Genomic DNA, 21,212 nt, shown 5'->3' with positions numbered 1-21,212 from the left:
TATCTTCCAAACTAAGATACTGTTAAGTGGGATACTGTATAGTGCGAGGTTCATAAAAATTAATTAGCCTGTTTTCTGTTGATGCTGATGGCACCAAATGCTCCTGATAGTGTCTTTGACTTTTTTTGTTGTTGACCTTTTATCCTCTAACAACAATAATCTGTTTATTGCAAAATTCAGCAATGGTTTTCATTTCTTCAGCAAACTTATTGAGAACTGGGATTTAGACAAGTACCCCTATCCTGCAAGTCTAATCATTTAAAGCAGTATTTCCCAATCCCAGGTTGCAATCCAAATCAGGGTTGTGAGGAGGTTATGGAGAGTTGCCAGAATTTTTGGGGGTGGGGCAGAAAACTTATCAAAATGTGGAAACAGGGTCACAAAAACTATTGTTTAGGGTCACAGCCAATAAAGGTTGGAAACCAGATTTCAAGTTCTATATCTTGCCTCACAGTCTGCGTGGATATCTAATACATGCTGATCATTTCAAGTCCTTACTCTATATCTTGCTTCACAATCTGTGTGGATATCTAGTACATGCTGATCATTTCAAGTCCTTACTCTATATCTTGCCTCACAATCTGTGTGGATATCTAGTATATGCTGATCATTTCAAGTCCTTACTCTATATCTTGCCTCACAATCTGTGTGGATATCTAGTCTGATCATTTCAAGTCCTTACTCAATATCTTGCCTCACAATCTGTGTGGATATCTAGTGCATGCTGATCATTTCAAGTCCTTCTCTCTGTCTTGCCTCAGAAAACCCTACATCAAAAGGACTTTTCCTTTAAAAAGTAGCTAAAACAAGATTTTCAAGGTGGCCATATGTTGACATTAGATCATCACAATTTTAACTGAAGATCGACAAATATTACAAGAAGTCTTAAATGGAAACACCAGAATGATATAATCATTCATTCAGGAGAAGCAGTGATCAAAAGATTTTTTGGAGGGATGCTGTGGTGACCATATTGGACATCAAATTGACACCATTTTTATTTAAGACCAAACAGACATAAGAAGTCCAATAGTGTAAACCTTATGTTGATATGACCATCCATTATGTCAGATTGGCACTATGATCATTTAAAACGAACTATATAGCATAAGAAATCTTTTGGTGAAACTGACAGAATTCTTCCTTGCCCCAAATGTACGCTATCCACAAAGTCTGCTGGAGATAAGTGCATTAGAACTAAAGCTATCATGCAGAATGGGCAATGGTAACAGGCATGGAACCTTATGCACTGCCAAAATTGCGGACATGTATAAGAATTCATATACAGGATAAACAACCCATGTAAACAAATGTCTGTTTTTCTACTGAACATTGCAAAGATGTCGCTTCATTCATCTGCAGTAATTTCCAACCAATACACAGTACATAAGGCAGCAACTTGGAAGACCAGGTGCTACTAATAATTTACATTCCAAAACTCCTTCACCTGCAGCTACTGAAGTTGCTGCCTGGAAGCTACATTTGCAGAATGCCATCCAAGAACTATTAGCAGGTGTCTAGACAACTTCTGACACCAATTCAATTATTCTAATATGAACTATAAGACTAAAGAATAACATCTTGATCACAAGTTATAAAGAATTTAAACATGGACTATATTATTGAATAATTGAAAATGATAATCAACATATATGTTGATGAAACCTGATGCAGAAATCTGTCAAAGCCTTCTTTAACATTTGAAATTGTGCTCCAAAGTAAAATTAGATATCTAGATCCATCATCTGTCAGAACAATTGAACTTTTTTTAAAATGAACATGTTATACTTCTTGTTTTAATAGAAATTCCATAAAAATTAATGGAAAGAGGATAAATAAGGCAAAGTAACATAAAATACAGATTCCAATCCTGTAATGATTATCATGGGAGACTAGATGGTTAGATTGTATGATGTGGAATTATATATATTGATGCACACACAAATGGATTTTACTTACATGCAAGTATCTGCCTTGATATTTACCACTGAAGAACATGACCATGAACTGATTGTATCTTAATTTGCTTTTGAAATGATCATGTACTCTGTGCATAATGCACTTTTATAACCTGCAATTGCAACATTTTTGCAGTTGTGCCAAACCCTCATTGCAATTAACAGACATTACAAAAGTGTGCAGCACAAAATCCAACATAATGCAACTTCAGTGCAACTCATCTTGTTACAGATGACATTTTCCCCATGTATTGTCTCTCTGCCAGTCTTTTGTTGGTTTGTTTCAACATTGCTGCATTCTACCTGCCCCCACATGGGTTCTCTTGATTTATTTGAAGGCTAAATGCCATGTAATTGTTATTTTTGCCCCCCCCCCCATTCTTAAATATCTTATAAACGTTTCCCCTGCAAAAGGTTCTTCCTTTAAAGCTGATATGAAAGGAACAATGGCTCTTATTCAAGTTCTGACTGGCAGTAAGATTTAATTCAAATATAAATTTCTCCATTTACAAAGTCCAACTTTAAAATCATCTTCACTTTCACCCATGCTAAACTGCTCAAGAAAGTTTCCACTTAACCTAGTCTCTCACCTGCCAGGTGCAACTAGGCCTAATTAACATACCCTATATATTGAGTTTCTACTCCTATGAACAGACAATAAATTATGATACACTTAAATAGGTAAGAATTTGACATGGGTCAAATCTGATCTTGTATGACCAAGTACCAAATACCAATCAGTGTGACATGCAGGGAGGTGGTTTCTACTTTAAGTTAAGCTCTTGTCTTCATTCCAAAAACAATACTTTGTAAGTTTCTGATTAAACAAAAGATTTTATTACACTATAATTGAGCACTTACAACTGAATGTAAAAAATCCTTACTCCTTTACCCCGTCTGATCAGCAAGCAGGGGGTTCAGGTATTGTTGCATGTCCTCTAACAAAACACTTGACTCTAACTGCCAGGGCACTAAATAACCTACTGCTATTCCTGTGCCTTTAAACACCAAATCAAAAAATTTTTTGTTTAACACATTAACCCCTGGAGGTTTTTGTCGTTTTCACCTGAAATTCGAGTAGGAAACACATTTTGAAAGCTATTTCTGAATACATCCTAATACATCAACTTCCAGGTGATTTTCCAATAACCTAATGCCTGGTTGTGTTAGAAACATCACTTTTCATTGGCTATTTGGCTCGCGCATGAGCAGAAGAGTAGATGGAGTTCTTTTCTTTCTTTTTCTTTTGCTCAACTGACCCATTATTTTTGTATCGAGACCATTCTTTATTCCAAATGTCCATCTTATCCTACCTTTTGCAAAGGTTCATCTGTCTGTTTGCAGTTCATACCGGTATGCCTTAGATCTGAGACCAAAATTAGGTCCAAAAATGAGGGTTTTCCCTCTATATTTTGTAGTGCAACTAGAACTTCCAGATTATTTGGTATCATTGTAGAGCTACATCTGTCTACCTTTCAATAATACCACCCATTTTAGTGTTTCATACATGACCTTGGCGCTACAGAGCTCGGCAGTAGGCTACTACCTCCTGCCATGTAAACTCGTCGCCAGGGGTTAATGTGTTAAGATCACTCATCCCTAAATGGAGAAGCAAACAAAGCTGACAGTATAAAATATACATAAATGATAGCAATATATTCATATTTTTAGACCTGTATATGCCAAGGACAGATTTAAATGGCAGAAGTAAAATATAAGCCTGTCAAGCACAGATTTATCTGAAGTAACATTAGGCTAGTGCATGGCAAGCAGACATTTGTTTAGAAGTAAAAATAGGCCTTTATATATGCCAAGCACACATTTATTAGAAGCAAAGACCTGTATATGCCAAGCAAAGATTTATCAGAAGTAAGCAAAGACCTGTATATGCCAAGCAAAGATTTATCAGAAGTAAGCAAAGACCTGTATATGTCAAGCACAGATTTATTTAAGAAAAATACAAATAGGCCTGTATATATGCCAAACAGATTTAATAGAAGCAAAACAATAAATATATCTGCACCCCCTTGGGAAAAAAGTCTATCATAATGGATATCTCAACCTAAACTTCTGGAAAAAGTAATGCTAAAACACAAGAATGACTTGTTAACCCAACAAGTATATTAGTTTAATGCATAAGAAAAATCAAGAGTGATATAGTAAGACAAATGGCATTAAAACTAACCAATTATTTTTTTTAATTAGCCTCTCCTCCTATAACAGCCTTTGCCTATTAACAGGCAAGAAAAATATAACGGAAGCCCAGATTTTTATGTACAGCATACAGATTTACAAATTAAATTTTTTGTTGCATTCTTTTCATCACACAATAATAAAAAATAATACTTATCTTAAAGATACTAAAACAGAACTAATCTTCCATGTTCAAATCTATTCATTACATATTTTATACACATAATACATTCACACAGTTGCACAAACAGTAAAGTAAATCACAAGCAAGTACTTTTTAATGGAAAAAATACAAAAGTTCATACTGAATTTAAAGAAGGGCATACAGAGGTACTTGTAACAAAAGATTAAAATCAGATATGAACTTAATTAACAGACAGTGTCATAAATGCATGCTATAACTATGTAAGAAAGGTTGGTAGGTCTAAACTGAAATAGAGAACCCACAATAAATGTTTAGGATATCAATACAATGGTCCCACCCAGCCACCCCACCCACCCAAAGCATTGCCCCCATTATAATCAGGCTTTGGTAATGGATCCTATTATAATGCATGTTACTTTGTCACTGCTGCCTACAATATTGCATTTAGTATCAGTTCTTGAAAAATGACAGCCAATTATGATGTGATTTCACATCATTACCCCACCCACCCATCCAATCCAGGTTCACAGAATTGGCCTGATATGTTGTAAAAGATGACTAATTAATGAAAATCATGGTGGCTCAGTGGTAAGCATGCAGAACACGCAACCAAAAGGGTACTGATTAAAATCCCGCCATCAGATCAACCCAGGTCAGCTACCATGGCATGTCCTGGGGCAATTGACTCAGCACTATACAAGCTACTTGTGTTGATGTCCTGTAAAACAATAAACAACAGGACCAAACATTGGCATTTATAAATAAATACCCTATATTTGTGTTTTTTTATGCACTTTTATGAAATAGTTTTGTAGAAACATCTTCCAGGATAAAACTCCATCGCTTCTAACAAACTGTTGGGATGGCTCACAAGAATATGGTCATGGGAAGGGGTGCACAATAGTTAAAAGTTTTAATGACTTTGTCAAAATATTATTGTTCATGCTGTTGAACAACCCCACCTGATCATCAAATTTGGGATTATGCAAAAAACGCAAATACAGCCTAAATGTTATTTTCACATACAATTGTGAACCAAGAAATAACTTTGTATCCTTTAAGAATACATCAACTTCTTCAGCAACTAAACAATTAAACAATCAATGAATTTCCTTTCAATTAGTATATATTTTATTCATGTGATACATGTGTGTGACTTGACAAGTCTTTGAGGAAATAAACCTTAAGTAGTAATCTCTACAGAAAACCTAAGATTATTTGTTGCACTGTGATTGGTTACTGAAACTTCATGGGAATAAACAAGTCCAAATTGTAAGATAAAAGTATTACTCATAAAATTATATTCAGCCCTGCTAGTGGAAAATGTGTTACTAATCTACCCAGTAATTCATCTGAGATCTCCAATAAAATGATCAACAGAACAGAGACAAGTTAGTCCCAACTGCATATAATACTTGTAACTTGTCATCAGTCCAGCTAATGGAAAATGTCATACAGGTTTATACACTTATTTAATCTATGTGAGATTAAAAAACGATAACTGAACAATTTCCGTTTGTGGATGATGGTTTGTTGCCTGCCAGCTTTCCAGTAACTGTGCCAATCCTGACCAGAAAAATGTCCCAAGATAGTGCTTCTCAATGATCTAATAGCATCAACCCTGTATTTAACTTGTGAGGTAACTGTCAACTTTCCATGTTAAATTTTGTTTAGCCATGCAATAACAACTTTGATTGCTATGATGCTCAAAACCTACCATATTGATTTAGCTTAAGTGTGCCTATAGAAACAACTGTTACATGTTCTGCAGACAATGTCTATTTCTTAAACTGACCAATGAAATAGCATACTGCAACATCATAGGCATTCATTATGCCAGTTCAAAGATTCATCAGTGGTGTTTCTTTAAGGGTTCAGTTTGAGGTATTATTGACTGTGATTACTTATTCAGATAATGAGCAGCTGACAAATGTGAATTAGTGTGACTTCTTACCAATCACCCAACACTCAATTACAGAATTATAGCAAAATAATTTGAGCACCCTGCTCTGGTTACCCAGAGGGCCAATTTCCATTACAACTTTCAACATTTTTGAAAACAAAAAAATGTTTACACCCCCCAAAAAAGCTTTGTTTATGCAGTTAACATTTACCACCATGACCAAAAACATTCAGTTCATCCATCCTGACAATCATAGGTACAGTAAATAAATCATGTCAGACTTTGTGGTACTTACATAATGTATGATTATGTCCCAAGCCAGGACCCCCCTCGAGCTGCTAAAAGTACTGGTTGCTTGGCAATTAAAAATGATGTACAGACATATTCATCCTGGGGGTCCCTATTTTATTATGATGTATGATCATTTCTTCTACAGGTACAACAATGTACTTAAAAAATGTATCATACAGGTGTGAGGATAAAAAAGAGCGATAATACACAATTGCAATACAAATCTGGACATATATCTATATATATATATATATATATATATATATATATATATATATATATATATACACACACACACACACATATTATGAAAAAAATTCCCAAGTGAGTTGCATGAGTCTCTCATCCCTGTCCTCAACAGAATCAACATATGGTAAAGTTCTTGCCTACACTTCTTACACATTAAAAAAAAATACAAAAGCACAGGTTCTTGATGTAAGTTTGATACTCAAATGGTTCTTGACTTCTTACTCACATTCACAGTTGAGGGCAAAGTGTCAAAACCTACTGAGTCTTAAGAAATGTTATATTGTCCTTAAATTGGCATTTTTTAAAGAGTTTTCTTCTTTATTCTTGATCAATGAAAATAAGATTGCCAATGAAAATGGCTGAAAAAAATCAATGAAGAAACAATCATCATAATCTATGATACAGAAACTTTTCAACTCCTTCAAAAGTCCTAATGTACACCTTACTCCCAAGTTTTAGTGGAACAAAATGATTATTGATTAACTGAGCAATGAAAATGGAAAAGCTAATACAGATGATCCCATACCCTAACAAGTTCGTGTATTGATTAAAGCTAATGCAGTGAAACGTTTCCATCAATAAAACTTCTACACTCTTTATAATGGATCTATGACAGTGGCAACAGCTGTGGGTATTCAGCAAGGTGCCCTGCAGTCAGCAATTCTGTACATGTAAAATGAATCATCAGAATCAAATTATTCATCTATTTCAGCTGCTAGATGTACTGGAGCTCTATCCATTTTTGTCTACATTCAAATACAGTTTCAATCACCCTGATACATTGATTATTACTAAAATATAAACTTGTGCTCATTTATGTGTGTATGTTGCACAATATGAAAATGTGGAGAGCACTTGAATTACATATGTAAAATCAAATATTGTATGTACATGATCTTATTGAGTTTGCATTGATCTGAGAACTTGAGAAGACAAGATCAACTTTCAAAACAGCAATTTCCTGACAAAACTGAATCAAGTGTGATGCTCAATATTTATCTTGGCTCCAAAAAATTTTTCAGAGTACAAAATCAATTGATTTACTATGACTCCTCTGTGATGTCATCCCCTACAGCTTCAGTGATGTTGCATTGGCCCTATGCAACTCTCCTACATGTCTTAACACATTAACCCCTGGTGACGAGTATACTCGTCGTACTTTACACCCCTGATCTCCCGCAAGCCTCGCTAAAGTGGCTGAGTTTGCATAGCTTGTCTCCCGAGCGCCGAGTTTAAGAGGCAGTGTTTAGCAAGGCCTTTCTCCCGCATGACGAGTTAACGCGGCGCAAACCATTGGTTGATTTAAAGCCATTTCCTACTAATGCAGGCAGTTTAACCAATCAAATTTTAGCTTACACAGATAGAGCGCACATTGCTGAACAGCGGGAAATTTTTTCACTTCGATATCAGTTGATTTAGTGAAAATATTTCGATTTTAAACTGATGCAAATTGATGAGAATCGGCCTCTAGGAGCAGACTTTTACTTGACGGATTCTGATGGAGAATTTTCTGGATTTTAATCAGACAAGATTGATAGTGACATCGAAAAAGCTACTGAAAATAACAGCGGTAGTGACGAAAATGAGAATGTTCAAGAAGAAGAAGAAAATGAAAGTAGAGCTGACCGATGATCATAAATGATAAAACACATATTGACAAGAGGCTATACCAAGGACCAGCAACGGATTTAGACCCTGATGCAAATGCATTTGATTTCGTGGAGCTTCTTTTTCTTTTGAATAATCGTTAAATAAATGTTTGGGAAATATACGCTGTTAACATGAGTGTTCATAGTTCAAGGTTTGTTAAGTGTTTTATTAGTTTTAAAAATTTCAGTGAGAGTTTTTAGGAAGAAAGGTAAGTAAAGAGCAAGTAAAATATGCCCATTTGTGTACAGTATTCACAGGATGTTGAGTTCACAAGAGACGACAAGTGGAATTTTTGTGTACATAAAATATAATTATTTCATGTGTTGATGGTGTTAATAATTCTTTGTGAATTCATAATGGATTTTATGGATTATTCACGGCAAGATAAGCAAATTGGCAAGTACATCATTTGTTTTCACCATCATGCATTAGTTTTATGTCTGCATGTAGCATGAAACTTATACCATTATGTATGTAAGTTTATTGAGAACTGCCGTGCCAAATTTCAGCTGAATTAAATGAATACAAATAAAATAATAACAATTTTATTGCAAGTAGCCCCCTCTATAAAAATCTGCAATCCAATTGCTGTCAGCTAGTCTCAGGGATACAGGCACTGGAAAGGCTAACACTGCTCTAGGTGATCTCTGCAAGTATGCTTCAGGGGACTGCCTAGCTGTTTGGCTCAGGGGTTAATGTGTTAAGAGGTGACTAAGGAGGCCTGAGCTGCAATAGCTGAACTGTTCAAGTACCAGTCTCACAACTGTATGTGTGTGGGTTCACATTCTGCCATAAGATCAGCTTGGATCAGCTTTCATGGTGGACAGTGGGCACTTGACTCGAACTGCCCTGGTACTAAATAATCTACCTGCTTTGCTATATCACAAAACAGCAAACCAAACTAATATGTGATGTGATGCAAACAACTTTTAATATTGTCAGACCCAAGACTTGAAAAACAATGGAGCTGTAGACAAAGCATTTGACGTAGTGAACAACTCCACAGTAGAATACCTGCTCAAGTAAGACATTTGAGATCCCTTTATTTCTTGTACATATTTCACCTCAAACAAGCAGCAATGTCCCATTAAGGACAACACTGTACAGTCCATGTAGCATCTTTCAGAGGCAACAATAGTAATAATACAGGAAACCCTTTCTTGAAAGACCACTGCTATGAGGGACCACATGCATTGAGAGACCAGATTCTTAATGTATTGATTATACAGTATAATGAAGTCTGAAGTCATCTGTCAACATGTTAATTTAATCCCCCTATTACCACTCTTTACAAATTCAGCAACAACCCTCTCTGCATCAAAGTTTTCAACTGATGGACCTTGTGATTAAACAGTTTGCAGATATATCTATAGTAAGTATTTCAGCTCGTTATAGTCTTGAGTAATCCCAAAACATGAAATAAACCACTCAGGGTAATGCCCAGCAAGTTCTTAATGAATGATATATATTTTTAAAAAACCTGAATTTATCAGAGCTATGCAGATTGAAGCAAATTATTCACTCAAAAGAAAACACAAAGTTTGTCCATAGTAACAACTAGCATCACAAGCTTCCATATATTCTAGCTTTGTCTGATTATAATTTGATAGGCAAACTTACAAAAGCCTGTAATTTATCAAAAGTTAATCCAATCCCACTTCCTCTTATTATCATAAATGTCAAAGATGTTCTCCAAGCAATATATCCTTGATTCTGCTTTGCCAACTTAATCACGACATTAGTGATATGTTAGCTCAGCCCAGTTCATACTGATTTTGCATAGGTGTGATATCATTGGCTGGTAATTTAGTTCAGCCAGTAAATTCTGTCTGAGGCAAATTTAAAGCAATTAGGACTGATGCGCCAACACAAATCAATGTGCATCATAAAAACAAACAGGCATGAACTTCCAAGCATCTGAAATGGGTCACATTTAATTCCAAGCATCAAAACTGAAAGGTATGCATCTATTCAGCACCCTGGTTATTACATTATTTAACAAAAGTAGAAAAAGAATACTTGTTTTTTTTTATTTAAGATGTTGTCAAAGCATTTATTTTTTAAAGCAACAAGTGAATTTGATTGTTTAACATTAAAAGGCAATCCATTCCAATCAACAACCCTGAACATATCAAGTTCTTCAGATGTTGCTATTTTATGTTTTGGTAGGAATATATCTCCAGCTTCTAAAGACAAGAATGTAAAACTTGATTGTGTCTGGCTAAACAAGTATATACTGTAAATACAGGTCTTAGAACTAAAAAGGTTATACTGTAATCAGTTCTTTTGTCAATACCCGTTGAACTTAAATTTTTAAACAGGGTTACAAAAAGTGAATCAAAAGGTTTATATGTATGTCTAGAGCAGCTTCCTTGTTAAGGCAAAAATCTACAAGTCGCTGACTATATACATCAAATCAATAATAAAGATGTTTAAATAAAAAACAATGGACCCAATACCGGCCCCTGTGGAATACCTACCGTAACTGCAGAAGATGACACAGTGCTATCTAAACATGCGCTACCTTCTGTGTTGAATATATGAAATTAAGTAAGAGTTTAATGTTGTTTTTTCTGAGTTCATCGTGGTATAAACTGTCAGTTGCCAACTCACACGGCAAATAACGCCCAAAGGGCGTTATGTAAGCTGTGTGAGTCGGCAACTGACAGTTTATACCACGATGAACTCCGGAAAAAAGTTAAACTCTTATAATTGAAATTTTAATTATTTGTTATGTTATTTTGTTTGCATCATTAAAAAACAGAAATCTTAATTGAGCATAGTAATACATGTTTGTGGTCTTTCTGTTACGTAGCTATTTATAGCACTTGGGATGTCCAGCTTGATCGCAATAAGGTCATCATAATACCAGTCCTTCAACCAATGGAAGCCAATTTTTTCAATTATTTTTTGTTTGTTTGTTAGAATGTTGTTTTTCTTTAATGCTTGCTTCATGTCTGCCTTAACTGGCGGTGTTTATCTTATGCTGTACACGTGACTCTATTTATAGAAGTGGAAAAGTAGTTCTCCTTACAGTTCATACAGAAATGAACGCAATTCGTTTTGATCACGTGGTAATATTCTGACCAATAGAAATGTTACTTTCCAGTACCAGCTACTGACATTACAATTATCTATTTTATGATGTAGTAACCAAAATTATGGCATTTAATTTTCAGATAAGAAGTACGTGATCTACTAAACCAAATGCTATTTTCAAGTCAAGGCAGACCTGCCAACCCCAATGATACTCATCATGGGAGATTCTGAAAAATTGTAAGGTTGAATTCAGTTATTTCAGGCAACACTGAAACTTGATTCACACATCTTGCAAAATGATGTATATGAATCACTTTCACAAGTCAGGCATGGAAACTCCAAGCTATAAGAAGCTTGGAAATAAGTTTTATATTTTGTTTACTTCTAATTTTATCCAAGAGAAAAAATACAAAAAGGTGGAATTATGGGATGAACATTCTAATTTCAGATGTCTCCTGCAACAACAATAACAACAAAAAATGGGAGGGTTCACAAGTCTGTAAAGGTAAACAACAACCAACATAATTCTTCTAGTCATTTAACAGGTTTTTCTGACACAAATGAAAATTCCTAAACCAAAACTGTTCATTGTAGAAAAGATTATGAATATTCAGAAATGATTAAATACAGATAGTGACAGGTTTTACATGCAGATTATGACATAGAGTACTGTTAATAAAGGGATCCCTCACTATAATGCATTTAAGTACAGACCTGACCCTCACATGACATGCATATGGTCATTTCAGATGAATGCAAGAGTCCCAGTACAGCACTATCTCTCATGTAAGACATGCATGGTCTTGAATCCCATCAAGGCTAATTGCACTTATGATAGTGAACCTGCATCACTATAAAGAATCTCAGTAAATCACTGCCTCTAATATAACATGTATATGATCCTGAATCCCCTTTGTGATGAATGTAGCTGAATCTGCCTTATTACAAAGAATTTCAGTGAAGTGTCATCGCTCGGATAACTTGGGTAAAATGGATCTGGTTTGAGACAAATGTAGTTTTGATATTGAACCTGCCTTGCTTTTGTATCAGAACAGAACACAGATGTTAAAAACGTTAAAATTAAAATAAAAAACGTAAAAAAAAGCATTTTTTCTCAATAAATTAAAAAAAAAACGTTCCAGTAGTTTTTAGGCAACACAAAAATCAATATTTTACTTATTTACACACTACATACAAGTTTTAAAGTTTCAGTGATACAAATATAAAAAAATGTCAAAAGTTTTAAACCGTAGTCCAGATAACATTGAATTTTTTTCACTCAATGTCGTTATCACCATCTGACCACTCTATGGTTTCCTCCATATAATTTATATTGTCCAGCTTTTCCTTTAGGCATGCACAAACACTACATCTCGCACTCTCTTGCACTGCATACGGTTTCGCTTTTTCGTGTGAATGAAGTCATATAAAAAACGCAAAAAAATAAAAAACGTAAAAAAACGCGTTTTTCGAGGTAAAATAAAAAACAAACATTTTTATCATCTATGGAACAGAATACATTTTATGGCTGCCCATAACAGGATGACAATATCAGGGTCATGCACAATGTGACTAAATAAAGAATAAAAGTATGTACACTAAAGACTAAAGGCATTAACTGGTATAAAAGAAGTTCAGTTAATTCAGAGCAGAAAAACAAAAACAAGCTGTTAGTGTTTTAATATTCAAACATCACAACTGTACTAACCTTATAATTAAAAGCATGGTCAGCAAACTGAAAACACAAAAAAATTAATCATGCATTGTGCAACAAAAATAAGGATTGTGACAGGGGACTGTCTTTCTCAACTAATAGTGTAACTGACCTATCACCAGAGCAAAAAGATGTACGCCTACTTATTCACACTCAATGTCATATAATATCAAAGTAGGGGTGGGGGTGGTTTACAGTTATTTTCATATGAATCTGTATTAATATTTATATGGTAGTGAAAAGTTCATGAGAAGAATTGGAAAAGTTGCACATTAAGACCATTTGAATTGTAAGATATAATGTGGTTGTCAGCTAATCATGCACAAGATTTCTGCATGACAGTGACTGCCAAATACTCTTTACAAACAGAAGCATTGGTCATCAGTCTACAGATATCAGCAAATGTAAAAGTTTGACATATGGTGATAGGTTAATTAGACATAGCTATAATCCACCCATGAATACATATATATATATATACACACACACACATGGATGAAAAGTACATACTAAGCCCCATACAATGCAATGTAAACTATTTTCCATGGAAGACAGGACACCATGCCATTTTTGACATAACACATCTACAAGAATGTATCATGTTATGCTTATAATGTGACAATTGCAAGTAAGGTTAGGATCAGAATATCTAGAAATCGATTTTCAGAAGCATTGTAAAGTTCATGTTTTTCTAAAATAATTGTATGTTCTTCATTTCTCCTAGTACCATAAACTGCACTATCTGGCTTTAGTTTTCATTAGCTCTGAATCAAACTACAACTGAATTGGCATAATATCGAGAAATTAATTGTACCCATAATTCTTACCTAATCAAAACTGACATTTTGAAGAAGAAAAAAAACAATGAATGTCCTAATTATTGTCACAGGACTGACAGCCAAACTCATTTGTTGGATGGTGTGTGATGTTGTTGTTATGGGGTTTAACACCATTTTCCAGCACAAAATAGGCTATACATGGCACCAATATAATGGTGGAGGAAAGGACCCAGGAAAACACCAGAAAGAACCATCAACCCACAGGACGCTGCTGGCAAGCTTTCTCGTATAGCAACATTGGCCGAGCACAAGACTCAAACACATGCAAAGTTGAGATGGCAGCAACCCATAACGATGAGTACTTTAGACCAGTCAGGACCCCAGAATTTGTTAGAGCAAAATTACTATCACTGAAATTTGCTGACCAAATACACTGTACAGATATCAAATGCAAACAGTTCAATTTAGACCGTATACTGAATGAACTACATACAGTACACACATCATGGATTACGGAAAATCCAAGTTTCCAGTGTTTACCTCAATTCTTTCAAGCTGTTCACAGACCGGAATCAGTGGTCATCATGCATACATCATGGCTGATAGTGGAGGGATCAAGTTTTATTGCTTGGAATTTGAGAGCTGCAGCAATATTAAGGGTTCTCCACAAAATTTTGAATGTTGCAGTCCAGGATTGCTTCCTTGAAAAATGTTGGAGTCTCACCACTAAAATCTGCTGTCTCAACAACAATACTGTTTTTTACTTCTATTAATTTAGAAGATCATGAGTATGTTGTGGTGTCACTGATATATATATCAGATTGCCGATGCTTGTATGATGACTTTGATTTTTTTGGTTGTGTTACAAATCTGCACCGTCTTCCATCACTCTTATCAATTTGTTTACGATTTCTTGTTTTATATGTTCAAAGACCTTTGTCTGGATGCAATTATGTTAAACATTGCAAGTTCAGTCTCCCTGGCTTTCCAATGCATTATTCCTTCCAGTCATGACACCACATGCATAAGCTATTCCTAGTTCGCAGTTTTCTCACTCTGTGACCCTTGACAGACCTGCCGATTGACCAGTTTTCAGTAAGGTGTAAGAAAATTTCAAGAACTGCTAAAGCTGGAAAATGTAATAAAAAGCTTGATGCATCAACGATAAACATTACGTTCAACTAAAAAGTTTGTAAAGTACATACAGACTTCATTTACCATTAGTACAGTTGCACAAACTCATTCCAAACTGTACGCAGCTCAATGGCTTATTGCTATCTCACAACCTGACATAATTCTTGGAAATTCTCTTCCATTTCACATGACGAAGGCAATCATATTTCCTCCAACAGGACATACTCAAATTGGCACATGATGTCCAATAAATGTAATTGTGTCCTTTCCAGCTATTATTCACATGAATCTGAATATTCCTTTTTATTCTTCTGTGTTGATTAGTAACACTTGTCAAAAGAGGCTTATCTTCCCTTTTGTCTTAAACATGCATCGCTTTCTGGGTGCCATTTTTAAAAATTCTATAATCAACAGTTTGATCATGCAGATGCTTCGCATGAATAAATAGTTGCAGTTTAAAGCGTCTCTGGTGCTGCTGTACAATTAGTCTGATTTGCTGACTAATGTCACTAATTTTACGATGAAACCCGGATGAACCAATTATCTGGATTTTTTGGCAGCGATCATTTTTCTGTAATTTTTGCTAGTATGCCGTTAAGTACGTATTTTATGGGGAATTTTCATGAGACTTACGGCAGATCTGACCTATTCAATGATTCATTCCATCTCTTGATTTCTTTGGCGTTCTGTTTACTTTATCAATAGGTGATGCAACAACAAATTTCTGTTGTGTAAATCATGCTCGTTTACAGCCTTGCTTGACACAAAAGAAATTCTAAAAAATTTCCACTGGAAAAGTATAAATATGACCCATTCAGTGGCCTAAGTGGTTAGGGCATCTGCAATGATGCGAAGGTCATGGGTTCAAACCCCAGCAGAGTCATACCAAAGACTTTTAAAAATGATACTAAACGCTGCCTCGCCTGGCGTTCAGCATTAAGAGGACAGTGTTAGGACCGATCAGCCTCATGTCAAGATAATGTGACTGGGTGGAACACAATGTTACATGTCTACAGCATGGCGCCACAGTACTAGACATCATTGTAAACTGCCACACTGCAGACATTGTAGCGATATGATTGAAAAACTGTTCAAGTTACATTAAAAACCCAAATCACACACATACATATGACAATCACTTAAAAACCAAGGTATGTGTGTGTGTCCTAACACTGACCTCTTAATGCTGATCACCAAGCGAGGCAGCTGCTAGGACCATTTTTATTACTCTTTGGTAGGACTCGGCCGATGTTTGAACCTGTGACCTCCCACATTAAAGGCAGACACTCTAACCATGGAGCGGTTCGAAAAGATATGCATGATGCTGAAAAACAGCTGACACAAAATAAACCCCCAAAACAGTGTAAGGACTTTTAACATTATCAATTTAAACCATGCTGAGTGATGCATATCAAAAATATGTCAAATCACACATATATGTAATCAATATTTTGATCACGATGATCACTGATTAACAGGTGTCTTAATCTTTGCAAAGATCCAACCAATGCAGCTTCAGATTTTGTTACAATAACTTGAACTTTGTTTGATAGCTCACTATGTGATTGATACTCACTTTGCACAAATGCATCAAATAACTGAACACTTTGCAAACATAAAAGCATGCATCATAAAAGCACATATACAGAGGACAAAGCTGTTGGAATTATCATGCATCCAAAGTTTAAAGTATGGGCACTATACATGGATGTCCGTGTCCTGGAGAATCCTGGTGGACATTTACTACATTGCCTGGAACATACATGTCCAATCCGCTACTGGGCCAAAAAAGAAAAATGTGTCTTTCCGGTCAGCCAACCATCCCCGTTTTTTTTTTTGCTGACCCTACCACTCCCACCCACCCCTCGTAAAAATTAAGATTTTTTTTAAATTCTAGAAATTGATTTGTACATCTAATTCAGCCTCCAGTACATGAAGTGAGTACCCTAATTTCAAAACCAGCGCAACACATTTTTCTGGTCCTGTATTACACAACACAGAATGCTCTAATAATGCTGTACAACAGGTGCTTGAATTGATATGTTGTTATAAAAAATAAAAGCTTTCTATTTCCTTCTGATGTTGATGGAAGTTACGAAATTGACAGATGAAATGTATTGGTAAAAAAGTGAGCAAGCCTGGCTTTTTTAATCAAATATGACAGGTTTGACCAGGCCAAAAGCTACCTGCATTTAAGTGATGATACATCTGAAAATCTTCCAGGTGACAGACTGCACAAAAGAAGTTTTTTATTGGAAGACTGTCACACATATCCCATGCTGAGAAATATCCTGTTCAATGAAACCATGGTACCTTTTAAAGGTAGACCTGGAATCAAACAATGCATGAAAGACAAATCTGTACAATTTTGCATTAAGTTTACAGGTTGTTGCAGATGCAGTATCAGGATAATGATACAATTGTAATATTTACCTGGGAAAAATGGAACCATTGTGAACAAAAATCTAGGTTTGGCAACCAGAGTAGTTGACTAGTTAACAAGACCTATGCAATGAAAGTCATCTACACTGACAATTTTTAAGCCAGTCAACAGCTAACTAAATGGTAAAACCTGTCATGTAAGACCACTGCTATGTGAGACAACCTGTCTTGAGAGGTCATATTCTCAATTCATAAATGTACTGATTATAGAGCATTTGGACCTCTCTTAAGTGACCACCTGTTTTGTTTGACCATAATTTTATGGCAAAAGAGGCAGTCTTTCAAAACATGTACTACTGTATTAAGTAAACCTAACTTCAGGACACATAATGGTCAAGTCAGAAAAGACATGCAAAGGACTTGGACTTAAATATTAAGCAGCATAATGAGGATTATCAGATGGCTTATTTCTATATCCTTGTCTGCATCATGATGGAAGGACAAGAGAATCATTATCTACCTGTCATCTTTCCATGCACATTTTGAACCTAACCTGACAACACGAAGAAACAAAGATGGGACTGAGAACAAGCTTCCAACAACACTGCCTGCCTAGGCACAGTACACGGGAGTGGATAGACTGCACATAAGCAAGGGCGCAAGTTATTGAGGGATCTTTATAACAACATGACAGCATATTTCACGTTTGAATACAAGTGGGAACACTATTTATAATAATTACACTTAAACCTAACTAAGAGATAGAGCCAATACTCAAATTTCAATTGGAAAAAAATATATAAGTATTTATTCATAAAACTGATGCCTCAAGTAGGCGTTATTGACATTTTCATTGATCAATTTTTTTGGCATACTGTTATTTACACTGTACCATGAAAGTTGCTTGGGAAAAAATGTAACAAAATACATGACTTCTTATCAACCGTTTTTGACCATGAAACGAGTGACATATCAAGGTTTCAGTTACCAATATTTATCACGAGTTTTCTTAAATTTCCACAAATAGGGGTCATTTGTTTGGTCCTTTCTAGCAAAGAAAGGGATCCATGACTGACCCCACAGTTCACGAGTTTTCAGGGCGTGAGTTATCGAGCGAGTGGTGTACCAGGAAAAATTGTTTCAAGAAGTCCAATGTGGTGGTATAGAAAAGTACAAGCAAAGTCGTGGAAGCAGTCATAAAATACCTATGTTACTGTAGGGACTCCCACTGATAATAATCCTCTTAATATACGGAAAGTGGACTTGCTTTCATTTTGTCTAGACGTTAAGCTACATTCTGATCCAAATGGCCTTTCAAGCACTCCAAAAGTGAAAGCAACATTGATAGCAGACCTAATGATAAAGGCCACTATTGTCCAGTGCAGATGGACCAGACAGAAACATTGCAGTCATATGGCAAGCCTGTCTGGTACCTCCAAGAAAGATAACCCTGACAAAAGGACCAAATCAACAATGCTTGTGAGAAATGTGATGTTCCTGTGTGCTGCAATGCTCACAGCACCTGCTTCCATGACTACCACGCAAAAGTATACTTCTGGCAATGCTTGTACAGGTGTGCATGTATAGGTAAATGGTGATTGCCAAAGAAATGTTGTGGACTTTTGCTACATTAATCTGGTGCAAACAAAGACAAAACAGGTGTTTTAATTCCATAAAATTGAAGATAAAACATTGTATACTTTTAGTTTGTCAACACCTGTAGCTATATCATTACACACCTGTGGATTTACTGGAAAGGTGAGATCACATTGCATTTATTCAAGCCATGATTTGTAAAACACCACATAGGATCACAAACAAACCAAATATTACTCCTTAAACACTTTATAGACAATAGTGATATTTACCTTTTGATTTAATTGCATAATCACCCCCTGGGAGACGAAACTTAGATTACTAACACGAGGAGTAAATTCACTTCTCATTTGCTTTTTTAGTGTATATTCTGAGACCCAAGTTTGTTTACTTTACAGTGGTACAATGTATGTATTCCTATCACCAGAAATAATTCTTTTAAAGTCACTGAAATTGTGTTTCTAACATTTATGAAACATTCTCAAAGCCACTTTGTGTTAAATGGCAGTCTTTCCATTTAGTCCTACAACATAAGATGCAATGTGTTGTAGGTCACCATCTTACTGTCTAAAAAATGGCATTGCGTAGCATGTTCCAAGGTCGACTAATATCACAGCAAGAACTCAAATTTTCAGGAATATCTCAAACACATGGCAGAAAATATTAATGTTTATCTACAAATTAAAGTCATCTTGCATTAGTTCGACTTGACTTACTCTGATGCCTTTTTTTTCTAATAAATTCAAATTCTGACAGAAGCAAATGGACGTATTTTCAAGTCCCACTGACCTACCATGCAGTTGGCTTGAATGCGATGGAAGTCTGGTAGGTGTATCTTTCCCTTTTAGTTACTTAGTGGTCAAAGGGTTAATATTACCAAATGGATTGGTAAAAGTTATGAAGAAGGAGAACCACCTAAATACTGCTGGCAGAAGATAAACTTGAACACATAATTTTCAGCTAATACAAATAAAATTTATTTTGTACAGTAGATTCTTTTAATCAACAAAATTACTGAATTATTTCCATTATTGTCCAAAAGGCACTGTTATCTTCTGCAATCAAAACGAAGCTAACTCATGTAAAATAAATAGCCTCCAGTTTTGTGTATCGGGTTGACTAACTTTATCTAAGTGGAATTTCTTCTTATTCATACCATATTTTGCCTAGTTCAACTTAATGGTGTATTATGTGAAAGCTGAACATACATATCTATCTATAATACATTGTTTTTAATGGTGTATTATGTGAAAGCTGAACACACATACCTATCTATAATACATTGTTTATCACCCGAAACTGCTTCTAAATCTGTCTCTAACTGAAATGATTGATCTTAATACATGTACTTGGCTTCATATTTTTAATAGCTTTAAATGGATATCATTGTTAGAACTTCATTAGCTACTCCAAACTGAAGGTAGAAGAGGTTAAGACTTCAAAAGTAGTAAATGCTAATTACTTTCAGTTTAATTTTAATGGTTTAAATTATTTCTCAGGTCATTCTGAATATTGTCACAGTACTGTGTTCGTTTTGATTATTGCAGAAATGATCACTCATTCTCCTAGCTTTTGTATACTGCCAGAAACCAGTTTTACATGATAATATCATAACAGCAAATGCATTTCTAAATTTATTTTCCACGAAGTAAAGTCTTCGTAGTTTTATCGAGTATCATCCTGTGACAACAAGAAACATTTTCATTCAACAGAAAATAAAAAAGAAACATGCAAGATTGAACAGTAGCCACTTGCAACTGCCCGAATTTAAGTCAGTTAGGACTAGTGAGGTTTGGGAGGAGGGGTTTGCAAACTGGGAAAGAGTCTGAGGGGACAGGATATAGCTTCAAACTGATGAATTTATGATTTTCAGAAGAAAAAAGAACTTAGTGCAGACATCAACTAAACCATTATTTTGTTGACTTTAAATTAAACAGCTGCTCTAATGGAAAAATAAAAAAAGTTTAGTTTTTTTCATTCAATGCTGGAAACCAGTCTTACACAATAACATTAGCTTAACATCAAAATCCATTTCTTGGAGGAAATTTGTTTTGCACAAAATGGCATATTTTTCGTTTTAAAGTGCGTGGTTGTGAGACATTTTTGTTTAACAGTTAATACGCATTTTGAAAGTGTGAAACATGACACTGAACATCAACAGTAGCTGGTAGAAACTGGG

The 21,212-nt window shown here is 35.2% G+C and overlaps 1 protein-coding gene across 11 annotated transcripts in view; it reads right to left on the bottom strand.

The window, feature by feature from the left end:
- The window catches only part of LOC149794377 (transcription factor 12-like), a 205,701-nt gene that overhangs the window by 168,022 nt on the left and 16,467 nt on the right, over nucleotides 1-21,212 (bottom strand). For 9 of the 11 annotated variants that reach the window (XM_089968559.1, XM_089968557.1, XM_089968553.1 and 6 more), the window contains exon 3: nucleotides 13,137-13,163. The exons of the other annotated variants lie outside the window; for them this stretch is intronic. In XM_089968559.1, coding sequence (XP_089824685.1) covers nucleotides 13,137-13,163 — 27 coding nt within the window. The remainder of the gene's footprint in view (nucleotides 1-13,136; nucleotides 13,164-21,212) is intronic. 11 annotated transcript variants of the gene reach the window in all.

This window comes from Sinohyriopsis cumingii, chromosome 8 (assembly GCF_028554795.1).
Source record: "Sinohyriopsis cumingii isolate HCF-2022 chromosome 8, ASM2855479v2, whole genome shotgun sequence".
In the NCBI taxonomy this organism is placed as follows: domain Eukaryota; kingdom Metazoa; phylum Mollusca; class Bivalvia; order Unionida; family Unionidae; genus Sinohyriopsis; species Sinohyriopsis cumingii.
Note: the sequence above shows the minus strand (reverse complement) of the source record. Positions and strands in the feature narration are given on the sequence as shown.